This window comes from Thamnophis elegans, chromosome 13 (assembly GCF_009769535.1).
Source record: "Thamnophis elegans isolate rThaEle1 chromosome 13, rThaEle1.pri, whole genome shotgun sequence".
NCBI classification, from domain to species: domain Eukaryota; kingdom Metazoa; phylum Chordata; class Lepidosauria; order Squamata; family Colubridae; genus Thamnophis; species Thamnophis elegans.
Window position 1 is genome coordinate 454658 of NC_045553.1, and position 12486 is coordinate 467143.

At 62.2% G+C, this 12486-nt stretch overlaps 2 protein-coding genes across 2 annotated transcripts; one reads left to right on the forward strand and one right to left on the reverse strand.

The window, feature by feature from the left end:
- Window positions 1-1070: 1070 nt before the first annotated feature.
- On the reverse strand, window positions 1071-5571 carry TCHP (trichoplein keratin filament binding). The gene is made up of 12 exons (XM_032228832.1): window positions 4438-5571; window positions 4112-4322; window positions 3956-4012; window positions 3768-3836; window positions 3508-3681; window positions 3232-3344; window positions 2686-2752; window positions 2365-2537; window positions 2066-2147; window positions 1794-1979; window positions 1556-1699; window positions 1071-1339 (listed from the first exon to the last, which is right to left on the reverse strand). Exons 1-12 carry the CDS (start codon window positions 4632-4634, stop codon window positions 1307-1309), a joined length of 1506 nt encoding a protein of 501 aa, XP_032084723.1. The 5' UTR covers window positions 4635-5571; the 3' UTR covers window positions 1071-1306.
- A 174-nt stretch (window positions 5572-5745) lies between these two features.
- Window positions 5746-11085, forward strand: GLTP (glycolipid transfer protein). The gene is made up of 5 exons (XM_032228834.1): window positions 5746-5919; window positions 9322-9383; window positions 9627-9760; window positions 9882-10032; window positions 10221-11085. The coding sequence occupies exons 1-5, from the start codon at window positions 5817-5819 to the stop codon at window positions 10401-10403; spliced, it is 633 nt and encodes a 210-aa protein (XP_032084725.1). The 5' UTR covers window positions 5746-5816; the 3' UTR covers window positions 10404-11085.
- The last annotated feature ends 1401 nt before the right edge of the window (window positions 11086-12486 follow it).

Sequence of the window (12486 nt, forward strand, 5' to 3'; positions counted from 1 at the left end):
ACCTTCTGGGGCTCCACTTGGGAGGGGGAGGAGCAGCCCCCCCCCTCCCTCCGAGGGGCAGCCCCTCGTCTCCATAGGCCAACATTTGAGGAAGAGCCAGGCAGGTTTCCTCTCCCCCACCCCAGTGGCTCCTCCTGCTGGCCTTTCCGGAAAGTGCTTTTGCAAAATAACTATGCCTTGGGAGGCCTTGTGCCTTCCCCAATATGGAAAGCTCTCCTTATCTGCTCTTTCGCCTTTTTCACTTTCATTGGGGATTCCCTGCCTTTACCCATACGGACGCATGAGGGTCTTTAGTGCACGCGGAAGGCCTGGCCAGGGGAGCCTGCACTGGATGTGGTCAGCTGCGTGTGGTTGGGAGGGGCAGCTGTTCAGGCAGCTCCTCGTGCTGACCTCCCCCAGGCCCTCGGCCTCTCGTGGCCCCCCCATCCCCGTCTGTTACAGCCCAGGAGGCCTCTGTGCGAAGTATGAAGAAAGCACACGGCCAAGGCACAATGGCCGATCCATGCAAAAAGTGTTTTTTTTATGGGGGGGAGAAAGTAAAGGGTTGGAAGGTTGGGGGGGTGGCTTCCCTACTGGCCAACCCCCCTGGGCCTAGTTGGAAGCTTCCGGGTGGAGGCAGATGCTTGGCCAAAGGCTGCCCATCAGCCCCGGAGGACGAGACGACGCCTGGCCTTCCCCATCCATTTCATGGGCTGAGGACTCTCCTGCAGCCAGAGAGCAGCTGTCCCGGGCCTGGCTTGCTCAGGACCCCCTGCGAGAACGGGGGCACCAGCTGCTTTGCGGCTGTAGAGACAGATTCCCCACCTCCATTTTAAAGCCACAACTAAGTGAAGAGTCCGTGGTGTGTGTGTGTGTGTATGTGTGTGTGTATAAAATATCCTGCTAGTGTGCATATGTAAATCTCACGTGTATAAAAACCAAGTGCCATCCGATTTTGAATGCCGGTGTTTCATTGCAGCTCCCTTTTTCAAAGACGTTGTGCTATTTGGGGGAGGGGTCGTGTGGAACAGAACCAGAACCATCTTTGATCAGCCTTTCCGGTCAGCACCAGGCCAGAGAAAACCAATTGGAAAAAAAAAGCACTTTACTGACCCTCCAAGCACCATCATCTTCCCTCCTGCCTTGGCCAACGGCCTCCGGGTAGCAGCTGCACCCTGGGGAGGGGTGGGAGGGGGGAGGCGAGAGGACCACTCTGGGGAGCCAGCCCACCCCTCTCAGTCTCCTAGCATCCCTGCCAGCTCCAAGCAGACGGTCAGTAGAGCAGGAAGCAGCTGGCAAAGAGGTTCTCGGCCACCCAGAATCTTCTTTAGCTCCAGGCAGCTTTGCGGTAGCTGTGGCACTAGAAGGAGGGCAGAGGGAGGATGCCAGTCAACAGTCAGGTCTGACCCGTCAGCGGTCAAATCAGATCCCTCCCCCTGGGGAAGACTACTGGGGGGGGGGGTGTCCACCCCGGAAGGGCAGCCCTGAGACATGTCTTCGCAGAGCAGCGCCATTCAGGGCCATCTGGCCTGCAGCCCTTGGCCAGCCCTGGTGCCCTCTAGGCAGCAGCTCCCACCTTGTTCCGGTATCCAGCCTCCACCATGCGCCTGGCCTCCAGCTCCTCCAGCTGCTGGTGCTGCTCCTCTCGCGCCCGGGCCTCTGTGGCCGCCTCCTGCTGGTGCTGGAGCTCCTCCTGTTGCTGCCGCTGCCGCTCCGTGAGCTGAAGGAGGAGAAGGTCAGCATGGGACGGGGCACCTCTCAACCCCCACCCCCCCCAGCCAGCCCCCCCCCCCCCCCGGGCAAGGAAGCCCCACCTGGGCCTGCAGCTCCTCCTTGCGGGCAGTTTTCCGCTCTAGCGCCGCCTCCTGTTCCCGCTGGGTCAGCTGCCTGGCCTCTTCCAGGCGCTGGATCAGCTGCTCCCGGCACCTGACGGACTCCTGCTGGGCGTGCCTGTTGCGCTCCACCTTCTGCTGGATCTGCTGCTCCCTCTCAGCCAGGACCTGTTGGGAGCCACAGGAGGGACGACTGAGCAAGAGACCCCCCCCTCCTTGCTTCCCCCCCCCCCTCCGGGAGGTCCTGCTCTCACCTCTGCCATGAGCCTGTCCCGGGCCTTCCGCTCTCTCCCCCACTCTTCCTCTCGCTTCTCCCAAACCTGCCTGGCTTCCTCCCTGCGAGGGAAAGAAAGGAGAAGGGAGATGCCCACTGCCCAGCAACAGGCAGCGCCCATCCCCACCAGAGCCTTCCCTGCAGCCAAAGGCACTCCTGCGCATGAGACCCACTGCCTCTGCCCCCCTCCCCCACATACACATTTCGCCCAACCCCAGAGGCCTCGGAGGTGAGGATGCTGGTTGCCCGCTTGACCCTTCCGCCTCTGCCCTCCCTCACCTGAAGATGGTCTCCAGCTCCGCCTCTCGTTCCCTTTCCAGCTGCAGCTGCTCTTCGATGACCTCCTTCATCCAGGCCACTGCAGCCACGGCTTCTTCCCGCCGGGCGGATTGCAGGCGCTGGTCCTCCTCGTGCTTCTCGGACAGGGCCAGGAGGATCCGCCTGTCCTCCTCCTGGAATCACAGAGCCACAGGAAGCCACCGCGGCTTGTGCCCCACAGGGAATGGCCACTGCATCCCACATCTTTGGGTGGGGGGGGGGGAACGACTCCTGCAGGCAGGACCCTTCCAGACCCCCTCCTGCTCTGGGAGAGAAGCTTACCAACTCCTGCTGGACCTGCTGAGCCCGTTTCCTCAGCTGGGCCTGGACCTGGTGCTTCAGGAAGCGCCTGGGGAAAGACGGGGGCACAAAATAGGCAACCCTAAGAACTGAGAGGAGCCCCCAAGACTCTGCAAACAGCACAGCCAGCTGGGCCCAGCAGCAGCTCCGACAACGGAACAAAGATCGTAATGGAACTCTGAAAGGACGGAGTGGGGGGGGGTGAGTGGCTCCCTCTCCCAATTAACCCCCTCGTGTTCTCAGTGCAGCCTCCTAGACCAGTGTTTCTCAACCTTGGCAACTTGAAGATGTCCGGACTTCAACTCCCAGAATTCCCCAGCCAGCATTCGCTGGCTGGGGAATTCTGGGAGTTGAAGTCCGGACATCTTCAAGTTGCCAAGGTTGAGAAACACTGTCTTAGACAAGCCCTCAATGCATCTCCCGGAAACTCCACGTCTGGGCAGGGAAATCCCACAGCTGGACAATGGAATCCTCCCCCCCCTCCCAGAGCATCTGGAGAGAAGCTCCCCCCACCCCATCATGACCTACCCAAGCTCCACCTTCTTCCGCTGTTCCTCCTTCAGCTTTCGCTCGGCTTCCAGGGCTTGCAGCTCCCAATGCTGCTTCAGCAGGCTCTCTTCCTCCTCCCTCAGCTTGGTGGCCTGACAAGGGGAATTCTCTCTGACCCTCTTGACTTCCCACTCCTCCCCATCCCCCCCAAAAGCCAGAAGGGGCCGAAGGAGGGCAAGCGAATCCTAACAGAAACGTCATCTGCAGGCGGGCCTCCCCCTTGACGGGCTCGCAGAGGACCCGCCCTTCGCGCACCTCCACGTCCCTCAGCTGGAGCTCCGCCATCTGCTGCCGCAGCATCTCAGCCTGCTTCTCCTCCTCCCGCTTCCTGCGCTGCTGCTCCTGCTTCAGCCGCTCCAGGGCCTCCCTGCGGGCTCTCTCGTACTGGTTCTCGGAGCGGGCTTTCTCTTCCCGGTCCGCCGCTTCTCGCTCAATGGGGAGGAAAGCAAGGCAAGCGTGAAGCTCCGTCCGGCCGCCTTCTGGGCAGGAGAGGAGGGCGTGGCAGGTGCGCCTACCTGTTGCTTCAGCGCCAGCTGGTCCCCCCAGGCCTCCACCACCTGCTTCCTGTGCAGCTCCGAGCCCACCTGGAGTGCAGCAGAGACACCGCATCAGGCTCAGGCCCCCCCCCCCGATGGGCTCCCACTCTGCCCTCGGAGGGACCCTTCCTTTCTCTCCCCCGTCCCCCAGCCCGAAGGCTTCCCACCTGGCGGAGCTTGGCGCTGCTCTTCCTCCAGCAGTCGTAGAGACGGTCCTCCGCCACCTGCAACCGGGAAGAAACGCCAGTCAGGGCCCCGTCGCCCACCTGGGGGGCTGCCCAAGAGAGCCACCCCGTCGTCCCCCCCCCACAAGGAGGCCGGACCTGCTTCCGCCGCTCTTCCCTGGCCGAGCGCAGCTCCTGGCTCCGCTGCCGCTTCTCCTCCAGCTCGGCCTCCCCGCCGATCCGCAACCCGCGCAGCTCGGCCGCCAGGCCCTCGCGCTCCCGCCGCAGCAGCTCCCGCAACCGCAGCCGCCGCCGCTCCAGGCTCTCCGCCGCCTCCGCCGCCAGCCGCTCCCGGCCGTGCGCCTCCATGCTGCGGGCGGAGAGGGAGAGAAGGGAGGGAGAGAAGGGAGGGAGGGGGTCCTCCTGGCGCCCCCCGAGGCCTCTCGGGCCCCCCTCCCCAAAGACACCCCCGACCCCCGGCTGACCTCTGCTGGAAGGAGCGGCGGGAGCTCCACTCGGCCTGTTTGCGGCTGAGCAGCCCGGACTGCTGGAAGGCGCGGCTGTGCAGCTCCCACTGCTGGCGCAGGCGGGCCTCCTGCTCTCGCCGCCGCACCAGCTGCTGCTCCGGGCCGAAGCGGCGGCGGCGGCTGCCCCAGAACGGCGGGGCGGCGGGCACGGCCATGGCGGGGGGATAGGGGGCGCGGTGAGGTCACCCCGAGGCCCGGTCGCGCGTCCTGACGTCACCCGCCACGGGGCAGTTCCGGCGCTCCGAAGCCTCCGCGCTCGCCGCCTTCGATGCGAGCCCCGCCGCCGCCTGCGAGCGAACGCCTAACGGTCCAGCTCCTTCCGGTGCCGCCAGGCGTCTCCATGGCAGCACTTCCTGTCCCTCTACAGGAGCCGCCCAGGGACAAGAGGCCCCGTATCGCGCAAGGAGGCGGAGCCGAGCTGGTGGCTTAAAGAGCTAAGAAAATAGAGAGGGGGCCTCCGGGTCTCATCGCAGGCGGCTTCCGGGCACGTTCTTCGGAACCAACCGCATCTTCCCTGGATCGACGGAGACGCCGCCGAGGAGGAGGAGGAGGAGGAGGCGGCGGAGGGGAAGCAGCAGCGCCCGGCGGGACCCTCTCGCAGCCAGGGGCTTCCGTTCCCTTTTGGAACTCCCGGGCAAAGCTTCACAACAGCCTTGCAGGGCAGCCCAGGCCGGCCTTTGGGCCCGGGGCACCCCGAGGTCACTGCCGCGGATCCTGCATGGGGAGCGGCTGCAAATCCGACCGGGGGGCTGGACGGTGTGGAAGGAGCGATGCCCGCGGGCCCCGAGGCGCTTCTCTTCGGCCGGAGCCTCCGCCGCGGGGGCACCTGCAAGAGGCAGAGGCGCCCCTCCTCCTTCCCGGCGGAGCTTCGGAGCGGCGAACCGAACTGCCGCACCCATCCTCCGCAGCTGGGCTGGGGGACCCCGAAGCTTTGGCCGCCGCTCCGGACCTTCCCCTGAGCCGTAGAGGCGCGGGCAGCGCAAGAGCGCTCTGCACGTGGTCAGAGGAAGCCGGGCTCTCCGGGGGATCCTGGCGCCCCGCTTTTCGCCCAAGGGGAGCCCAGCCCGCCTCGCCCGCCCCGGTCACCGGGGGAGCGTCAAGCGAGCCGAGGGCGGGCGAGGCGGCGCCCTGGGCGGACCGAAGCTCCCCTCCGCCGCTGCTGCCCGCCCGCGCGCGCCCTTGCCGGTAGGCTGGCCCTGTGCCGGGCGGCTCGCCTGCCCTCTGCGGGAGGAGGCTGAGCGGCGGCGGCCCGCCTCCCTCGAGGGCGGCGATGTCCGGCTCCACCCCGACGCCGGGAGTCCTGCCGCCTGGCCCGGTGGGACGGCTGAGCTGTCGCCATGGCGCTGCTGCTGGAGTACGAGTTCCGGACGCTGCCGGCCGACAAGCAGATCGACACGGAGCCCTTCCTGGAGGCCGTCACGCACCTGCCGCCCTTCTTCGGTGAGTGGCCGCCCCGCAGTCCCGGCAGGGAGGCGCCCCGGCCGGCCGGCTTAGCGGGCTCCGAACGGAGAAGGGAAGAAGGGAGGGAGGGAGGGAGGGAGGGGCGCCTGTCAAGTCCCCACAACAGCCCTGCAGGGGAGAGGTCGCGGCTGCGGGCGGGGGGCGACGGGGGGCCGGGAGAGGAGGGGATCAGCCTCCCGACACCGGTTCGGCCACCCCGGGGTCTCTGCGCTCCTGTTCCAGAGGGCCGCGCATGATTGGTTTTGCAGTCCAGGCGCTGAGCCCCTGCCAAGCTGGAGCCCCTCGGGGGGCCAGGAGAGGACCACTTTCCAAGCGCCCTTTGAACCCCTCCGTCCCCGGGTCCCCCTCGGAGTCGCAAGTCCCCATCCCCGCTCGCTTTCCCCGGCAGAGGCAAAGCGGCGGCTCTTTCCAGGTGGGCCCGCGGGCCAAAAGGGGGCAGAAGCTGCCAGCTGGGCTGAAGGGAGACGCAGCCTTGGCAGACAATGTGAACCTGAGACTTTAATTCTCAAATAAGCGGAAGGGCTGAGTCCCCTCCCCCCATTCAGTTTTTCCTTTCTTTTACCCCTCTTTTACTCTCTGCTGTGGCTGCATAGATATAAAAGTCAAATTAAGCCCCGTTTTTCATGAAGGTCTGGGCTTTGGGGCATGTGCAGAGGGCCCTTGGTTGCCCCCCCTCCCTTTTTGAATTGTGAGCCGCCCTGAGTCCCCCCAGGGAAAAGGGCGGCATACAAATAAAGGAAATTCAAATTTAACACGGTCTCCCCTGCCCCCGAGGCTCAGGGGCCCCTGGGTTAGGTCTTTCCCCCATCTCTTTCCCCAACATCAGCCCCCCCCTCCAAGGGGCATCTTGCTCCCTGGCAGAGCTGAACCCCAAAGCAAGGGGGAGGCAGCCAAGAGGCTTGTGGAAAAGAGATCTCCTGGCTGTCGGCTAAGGAGCAGCTTTCATAAGGGAGGTAACTGACACCTGGAGAAATTCTGCCAGCTCTCCTGCTGTCCTTCTCTGCTTTCCACACAACCACGGTCTGCAAAGGCCAGATGAAGCACTTTCACTCGGGACGCCTTCCAAGATGGCCTGGGGGGGAGGGGGGAAGGGGCTCTTCACCTCAAAACACCAGCTGGGGGTCTTGGTGGACTTATGGCGCCCAAGGGGGTCAACTGAGCCTTTGGCAGGTTTACCTTAGTTCAGGGGGAGATATAACTCTTCCTTAGAGGGACAAAGTACCTGGAACTCGGGGGGGGGGGCAGGGTGCTCTGAGGATCCTGTGGGGGAAGCGAAGGGAGACGGTGGATTTCTCCCTTCCCTGCAACGGCCCCCCATGGAAAAATGGCCCCTCCATGGATAGGGGCAGCCTACTAGGGAAGACTGGGCACTGAGATTACACAATGCTGGTCATTCCGGGCCACCTTAGATTGAGCCCCTTCACTAGGGGCCCCTTTAAGGCTTTTCTGGGGGCTCCAGTGGCCCCACAAGACAGCAAGGAGTTTGTGTGGAGCCAAGGATTTGGCTGTTCCCCCAGATCCCACAGCAGCCCAGTTGTTCCCGTTCTTCTTGTTCCCCTGGGCATAACGGGTGAGTGACTCTGCCTAGCAAGCTGCCCCTCATCCCTTTTGGGCTTGTCAGGTAGAGCCCTCCTCCCACAAAGCTGCCCCAGTGAAGGTTGCTCCCTTGGACTTGAAACCTGGGTGCCCACTGGGGGGCTTTGCCACCCCCGATAACGGCTGAGCGATCTTGAAAGCAGCCTTTTCTGCTGGGGACGGCTGGAGACGAATGTCGGCTGCTCCGCCTGCTGCTTCCCCAGGCCAGACTCGCTGGCTGCTCATCTCCCCCCCACACACCCCCAGTGGGAAAAGCGCGCAGGGCCTGCTGGGTGTGCCAGCCTCTCCCTTCTCCCTTGTGGAATCCTCAGGGGGGCGGATTGCGTCACTCGGACGCCTTCGCGCTGCTGCGCAGGGCCGCTCTCTGGTTCAGGCCAGCCCGGAGCCTCCGGATGAGCTTGATGGCTGAGGTCCCAGCCCCCAGACGGGGGGGGGGGCACCGGGTGTGGGAAGGAGGCGGTGCTGAGCCATTCCAGAAAGCCAGGGGGAACAAGAAGAACAGGAACAACTGGGCTGCTGTGGGATCTGGAGGAAGAGGCAGCCGTGGCCCTGGGGCCGTGTGGTGAAACAGCCGTCCCCAGAGCTCCCTCCCTCCCTCCCTCCAGAGATTGCAGCCGCAACGTTCTTCTCCATGCCCCCCAAAACCAGCTCTGAAAATCTCCTGGCTTCTTGCTGGTTCGCTTGGCATTCGGGAAGCGATGCCCCCCAACACACACACACACACACACACACACACATCCCCTGCTTCCATCGCCTTCCATGAAGCAAACTTTGAGCGGTGTCTCCTTGGGACTCTCCGTCTGCTGAAGCCGAGGGTTGGCCTGGGAAGTTCTTCCGTTTCATTCCATCCATTGTGTGGCTCCTGCATGGCAACACGGCGACAATGAATCCACCAAAGCCACAACTTGTGCTGTTGCAAACCGTCCTCTGAAATCTGTCAACTTGCATGAATGATACAATGTTTGTGTGCCTGATAAACTGTCTCCAAAGTAACCCATCTCAAGCCTCTTCCTCAACGCACGTTCTGGCCCAGAGGCCTTCCTTCGTGTGGCTCCATCCTGTTTCTCACAACATCCTTGCAGTGTAGGTTAAGCCTAGGGGAGTGCAAGAGGGAGGGGTGAGCTCTGAAAGGCCATCTAGCCCACCCCCAGCTCTGGCTGCCCAAACACCGCTTCCCCAGTTTCGCCCGGAGGATGCCTGCCCAGCTGTGGTGAGATGCCTTCCCGCAGCTGAATTAAATCCTCCCAGCATCCAGATTTCATCCCTGGCCGTCTTCTGAAGAGGTTCCTTGGCCCCGGAGCATTCCAGGGGGTGGGTGGGGCAGTTCCTCCTCCCTCCTGCCCTTTTTCTGTTTGAAGTGGCACCCCCACTCCTGGGCACCCCTTGGCAGGCCAGATGGGGGCCCCACTGCTGCTGAATCCAGACCTTTGTGTAACGTTCCCGTGGTTCGCCCATGAGGCCAATGTTGAGAAAAGACAGGACACGACCTTTCTCGGGATGGAGCGACCCAGATTGGGGGTCTGGTAGCCCCTTTTATTGAGATAGGACAAAGGCAGGAGGAGCAATAGCATGTGGTTAAAAACTGCCTGTAAAAGTACAATTTCTAATCTGCTGCTCAGGGAAGTTCTGTCTATATATGGTCAAATCCTGGGCGTCATTGGTGGGGCACATCTCAGGATGTTATGTTATGCACTATCAGGATGTTTTAGGAGTTTGTTTTCTCCTGTGTGGTTCAGCGTGGCTCTGCAACTATATTACAACACCTTTGCTCTCTCTCCTCTGCAGACTGCCTGGGCACCCCGCTTGTCTACGCCCCAGTGAAGGCGGACCTCTCCGGGAACATTAAGGTAGGGAAGGGCAGCGAGGGCCCCCCCGAGGCTCTGAGGAAAGGGGCCGCTGGGGTTGAGCTGGGATCAGGCCCCGGCTGGCATCCACCCACCCTGGATTGTTTGTGGCCCAGCTCATGAGGCAGCCCTTTGCCAAGCACGGAGCTTCAGCCCCATAAGAAGCAGGATCAGGGGGGCTGCTAATTACACACCCTCCCCCACCAGCCGGGTCCAATGTCCGATTCTCTTTTGCGTCACTTTCAGAAAATACGGGCGGTTTATGAATCAAACCCAACCAAGTTCAAAACCCTTCAGAACATCTTGGAAGCGGAGAAGGAAATGCACGGGTCAGCCTGGCCGAAAGTGGGGGCCACCTTGGCCCTCATGTGGCTGAAGAGGTGAGGGGGGTGACCGCAAAGCTGCCTCTGCTCCCGAGGGGCGGCTGGAGGGCCCCACGGGGCCCCAGCTCCAGGGGGGAGGGCACTGGCAGCCTCTCAGAAGCTTTTCTCCCCCTCCCAGGGGACTGAGGTTCATGCAGACCCTCCTGCAGAGCCTTTGCGATGGGGAGCAGGACAAGGAGAACCCCAACCTCATCCGTGTGAACGCCCTCAAGGCCTACGAGGTGGCCCTGAGGAAGTACCACGGCTGGCTGTTGCAGAAGCTCTTCCTGGTGAGCCCCCAAGTGGGAAGGGGCCGGGGGGGAGGCTGGGGGAACCTGGGGGAGGGAGGCAAGACCCCAGACTCCCTCCCCCTCCTTCCAAGGCTTTGGGGGCCTTTAGGACTGGACGATGCCAGCTCTGGCCCTGCGGGTGGGGCCTTTGCAAGGCAGAGACTGACCGGCTTCCCCCCCCCCCCCAGGGCTCCGTCTACGCCCTCCCCTACAAGTCGGACCTGCTGAAGGCGCTGGAGAAAGGCAAGGAGGTCAAGGAGGAAGAGACCTTTGAGAAGATCCACCAGTTCTTGTCCAAAGCGACACCCATCCTGGACACCATCTACGAGATGTACGCCAAAATGAACGCGGAGCTGAGCTACAAAGCTTGACCAGGCCCTCCCCTCCTCTGCCAGCCTGGGCCCCTCCTTTGCCTCCCCTCCCTCCCTCCCTCCGCTCTGCAGCCCAGCAAGTGCCTTCCAGCCCTCCAGCCCTCTGCCTAGACCGAAGACTGGCCCAGGCTGATGGGCTTTGGTGCTCTTTTGTGGCCTTTCTCTAGTGGCCTTTCTCCTTCTAGGGACACAAGGGGGGAGGCAGCAGCCCTGCCCTGCTCCCTGGGGCTGCCTGCCAGGGGGAACCCGTCTTCCTCTGAGCTTTGGGCAGCACCCCATGGACCCCAGTTGCGCCCCAGGACTGGCTAGTGCCCCAACAGCCCACAAGCCGTGCCAGGAGGGCATGCAAAGCAGGGGAGCTTCACCCCTCAGGAGGCAACTTACTGGCATTGGGGCCATGGTGGGCTTCCCTTGCCTCCTCCTGGGTGGCCCTTTAACTCCCCTGCCTCACCTGACAAGAGCGACCGGAGCTCAGGGACTTTTCGGGGTGGCTCTTGGGGTGAACATCCACAAGGCCTCTTTGCACAAGGGATTTCTTCCGGGAACCGACTCCGGCTTAAAACCTGCTGTCATTTTCTGGGGGCATAAAAATTATGCCTTCATGGTGTTGCTTCTGCTTGATGCCTTCCGTGTGGATGGTTTTAGGAAACTCGTGAGTTGAATTAAAATTTTATGAGAGAGACGCGCAATTTATTTTGGTTTTCCCAAAGAAGACTCAGTGGGAGGGGCAGTGAGCCACACTGGCTGGGGATTATGGAGGTTGAGTGTGGGGGCATATGTGGGGGCATACTGCTTTAATTAATGCACCCAAACTATTTTGAAAAGACCTTTTAGGGCAGCCTGGTAGCCCATGTCCTTATTTGGAACTCCTGAAGGGAGAAGGACCTTCTCGGCTGGTCCTGTTACACCCAGTAGACGGTGGGCATCTTGGGATGGGTCAGGGGGGGTTTGCCCACCACGCTCACTTACCAGGGCCACTGGACTCGCAGCTGGGATTTTTCAGAAACTGGCATTTGCTGCATCACACCAGCAGGGGGCAGCCTTTCCTCACAGATGAACCAGCAGAGACTTGGTGGAGGTGGGAAGGCCAGGGAGGGAGGGAGGGAGGGAGGGAGGGGTCAGTAGATACAGCCCTCCCAAGTTTGCAGAAGGAGAAAGTTTATAAGGGAGGGGAGGATCCCTTTGGGGATGAGTGGGCCATGTGTGGGGGGGGGGGAGGCTGAGTCCTGGGGACTCAGAACAGTCCTCAGTCATATTCCTCTCCCCACTGCAGGATCTCCACCCCACTGAACTCCAGCCTCTGCCCCCCTCCCTCTTCCCCATCAGCTCCTTGGCACTCCTGTCGTCCCTGGGTCAGGGGTGTAACCCAGGCCTGTTCAGGCTGGCCGGAAAAATTCCTAAGTCCAGCATAACTCTAAGCCCTTGGCTGCTCCGTCTAAAGCCAGTAGCCCAGCCGGAGGGAGGGAGGGAGGGAGGGGTGAGACAGTCAGGGAGGGAAGGTGGCCCTTCACCCAAGCGGCCCAGAGGAAGAAGGGGGAGGGGTTGCAGTTCTCCCACAACAATCTCGGCCTGCCAGAATCCTTTCCTCCCCACAGAGGATGGTTTTAAAAGACCCCCCCCCCTCTGTCTCCCTCCTTCAGTGTTGCAACTCTTACTCCCTGGGGGTTCTTCACAATCCCTTGCCAGTTTTCTGCCCACCTGCTTGCAGGAAGGAAAGGGGGAAGAAATCCACTCTGTTGTGCCTCTCACGGTGACTGGAGAGAAAACGCGTAAAGCTATTAAAAGGCACTTTCTAGTCCCACCTGGGCTCCACCTTGGCAATAAAGAGATTTTGCCAGGTTTCACAGGCAGTTAAGAGCAGGGCGTGTGCACAAAACTTTCCCAAACATTTACAGGAAGAGGAAGGCAGCCTCATCCCCCCCTCCCCTCCCCACCTGCAGGCGAGCCTTTCTGAGCAAGAATTGGGTTGGGTTTCGGGGAGCGGAATTCCTTCCTGCACCCCCCAGAGGGGAGACCCTCAGCTGCCTCTCGGTTTGCTCTCGAGAAGACCTGGAGCGTTCCAGCGAAAGTGTTGATCCCCCAG

What these genes read in the sequence shown, in the direction of transcription:
- TCHP (XM_032228832.1), bottom strand. Translation starts at nt 4,634, where the DNA reads ATGGCCGTGCCCGCCGCCCCGCCGTTCTGGGGCAGCCGCCGCCGCCGC. An exon ending in AGCTGGCGCTGAAGCAACAG is followed by an intron (nt 3,682 to 3,767) that starts GTAGGCGCACCT and finishes CTCCCCATTGAG; the next exon opens with CGAGAAGCGGCGGACCGGGA. An exon ending in TCCAGCTGAGGGACGTGGAG is followed by an intron (nt 3,345 to 3,507) that starts GTGCGCGAAGGG and finishes TCCCCTTGTCAG; the next exon opens with GCCACCAAGCTGAGGGAGGA.
- GLTP (XM_032228834.1), top strand. Translation starts at nt 5,817, where the DNA reads ATGGCGCTGCTGCTGGAGTACGAGTTCCGGACGCTGCCGGCCGACAAG. An exon ending in GCCCTCATGTGGCTGAAGAG is followed by an intron (nt 9,761 to 9,881) that starts GTGAGGGGGGTG and finishes TCCCCCTCCCAG; the next exon opens with GGGACTGAGGTTCATGCAGA. An exon ending in TGTTGCAGAAGCTCTTCCTG is followed by an intron (nt 10,033 to 10,220) that starts GTGAGCCCCCAA and finishes CCCCCCCCCCAG; the next exon opens with GGCTCCGTCTACGCCCTCCC.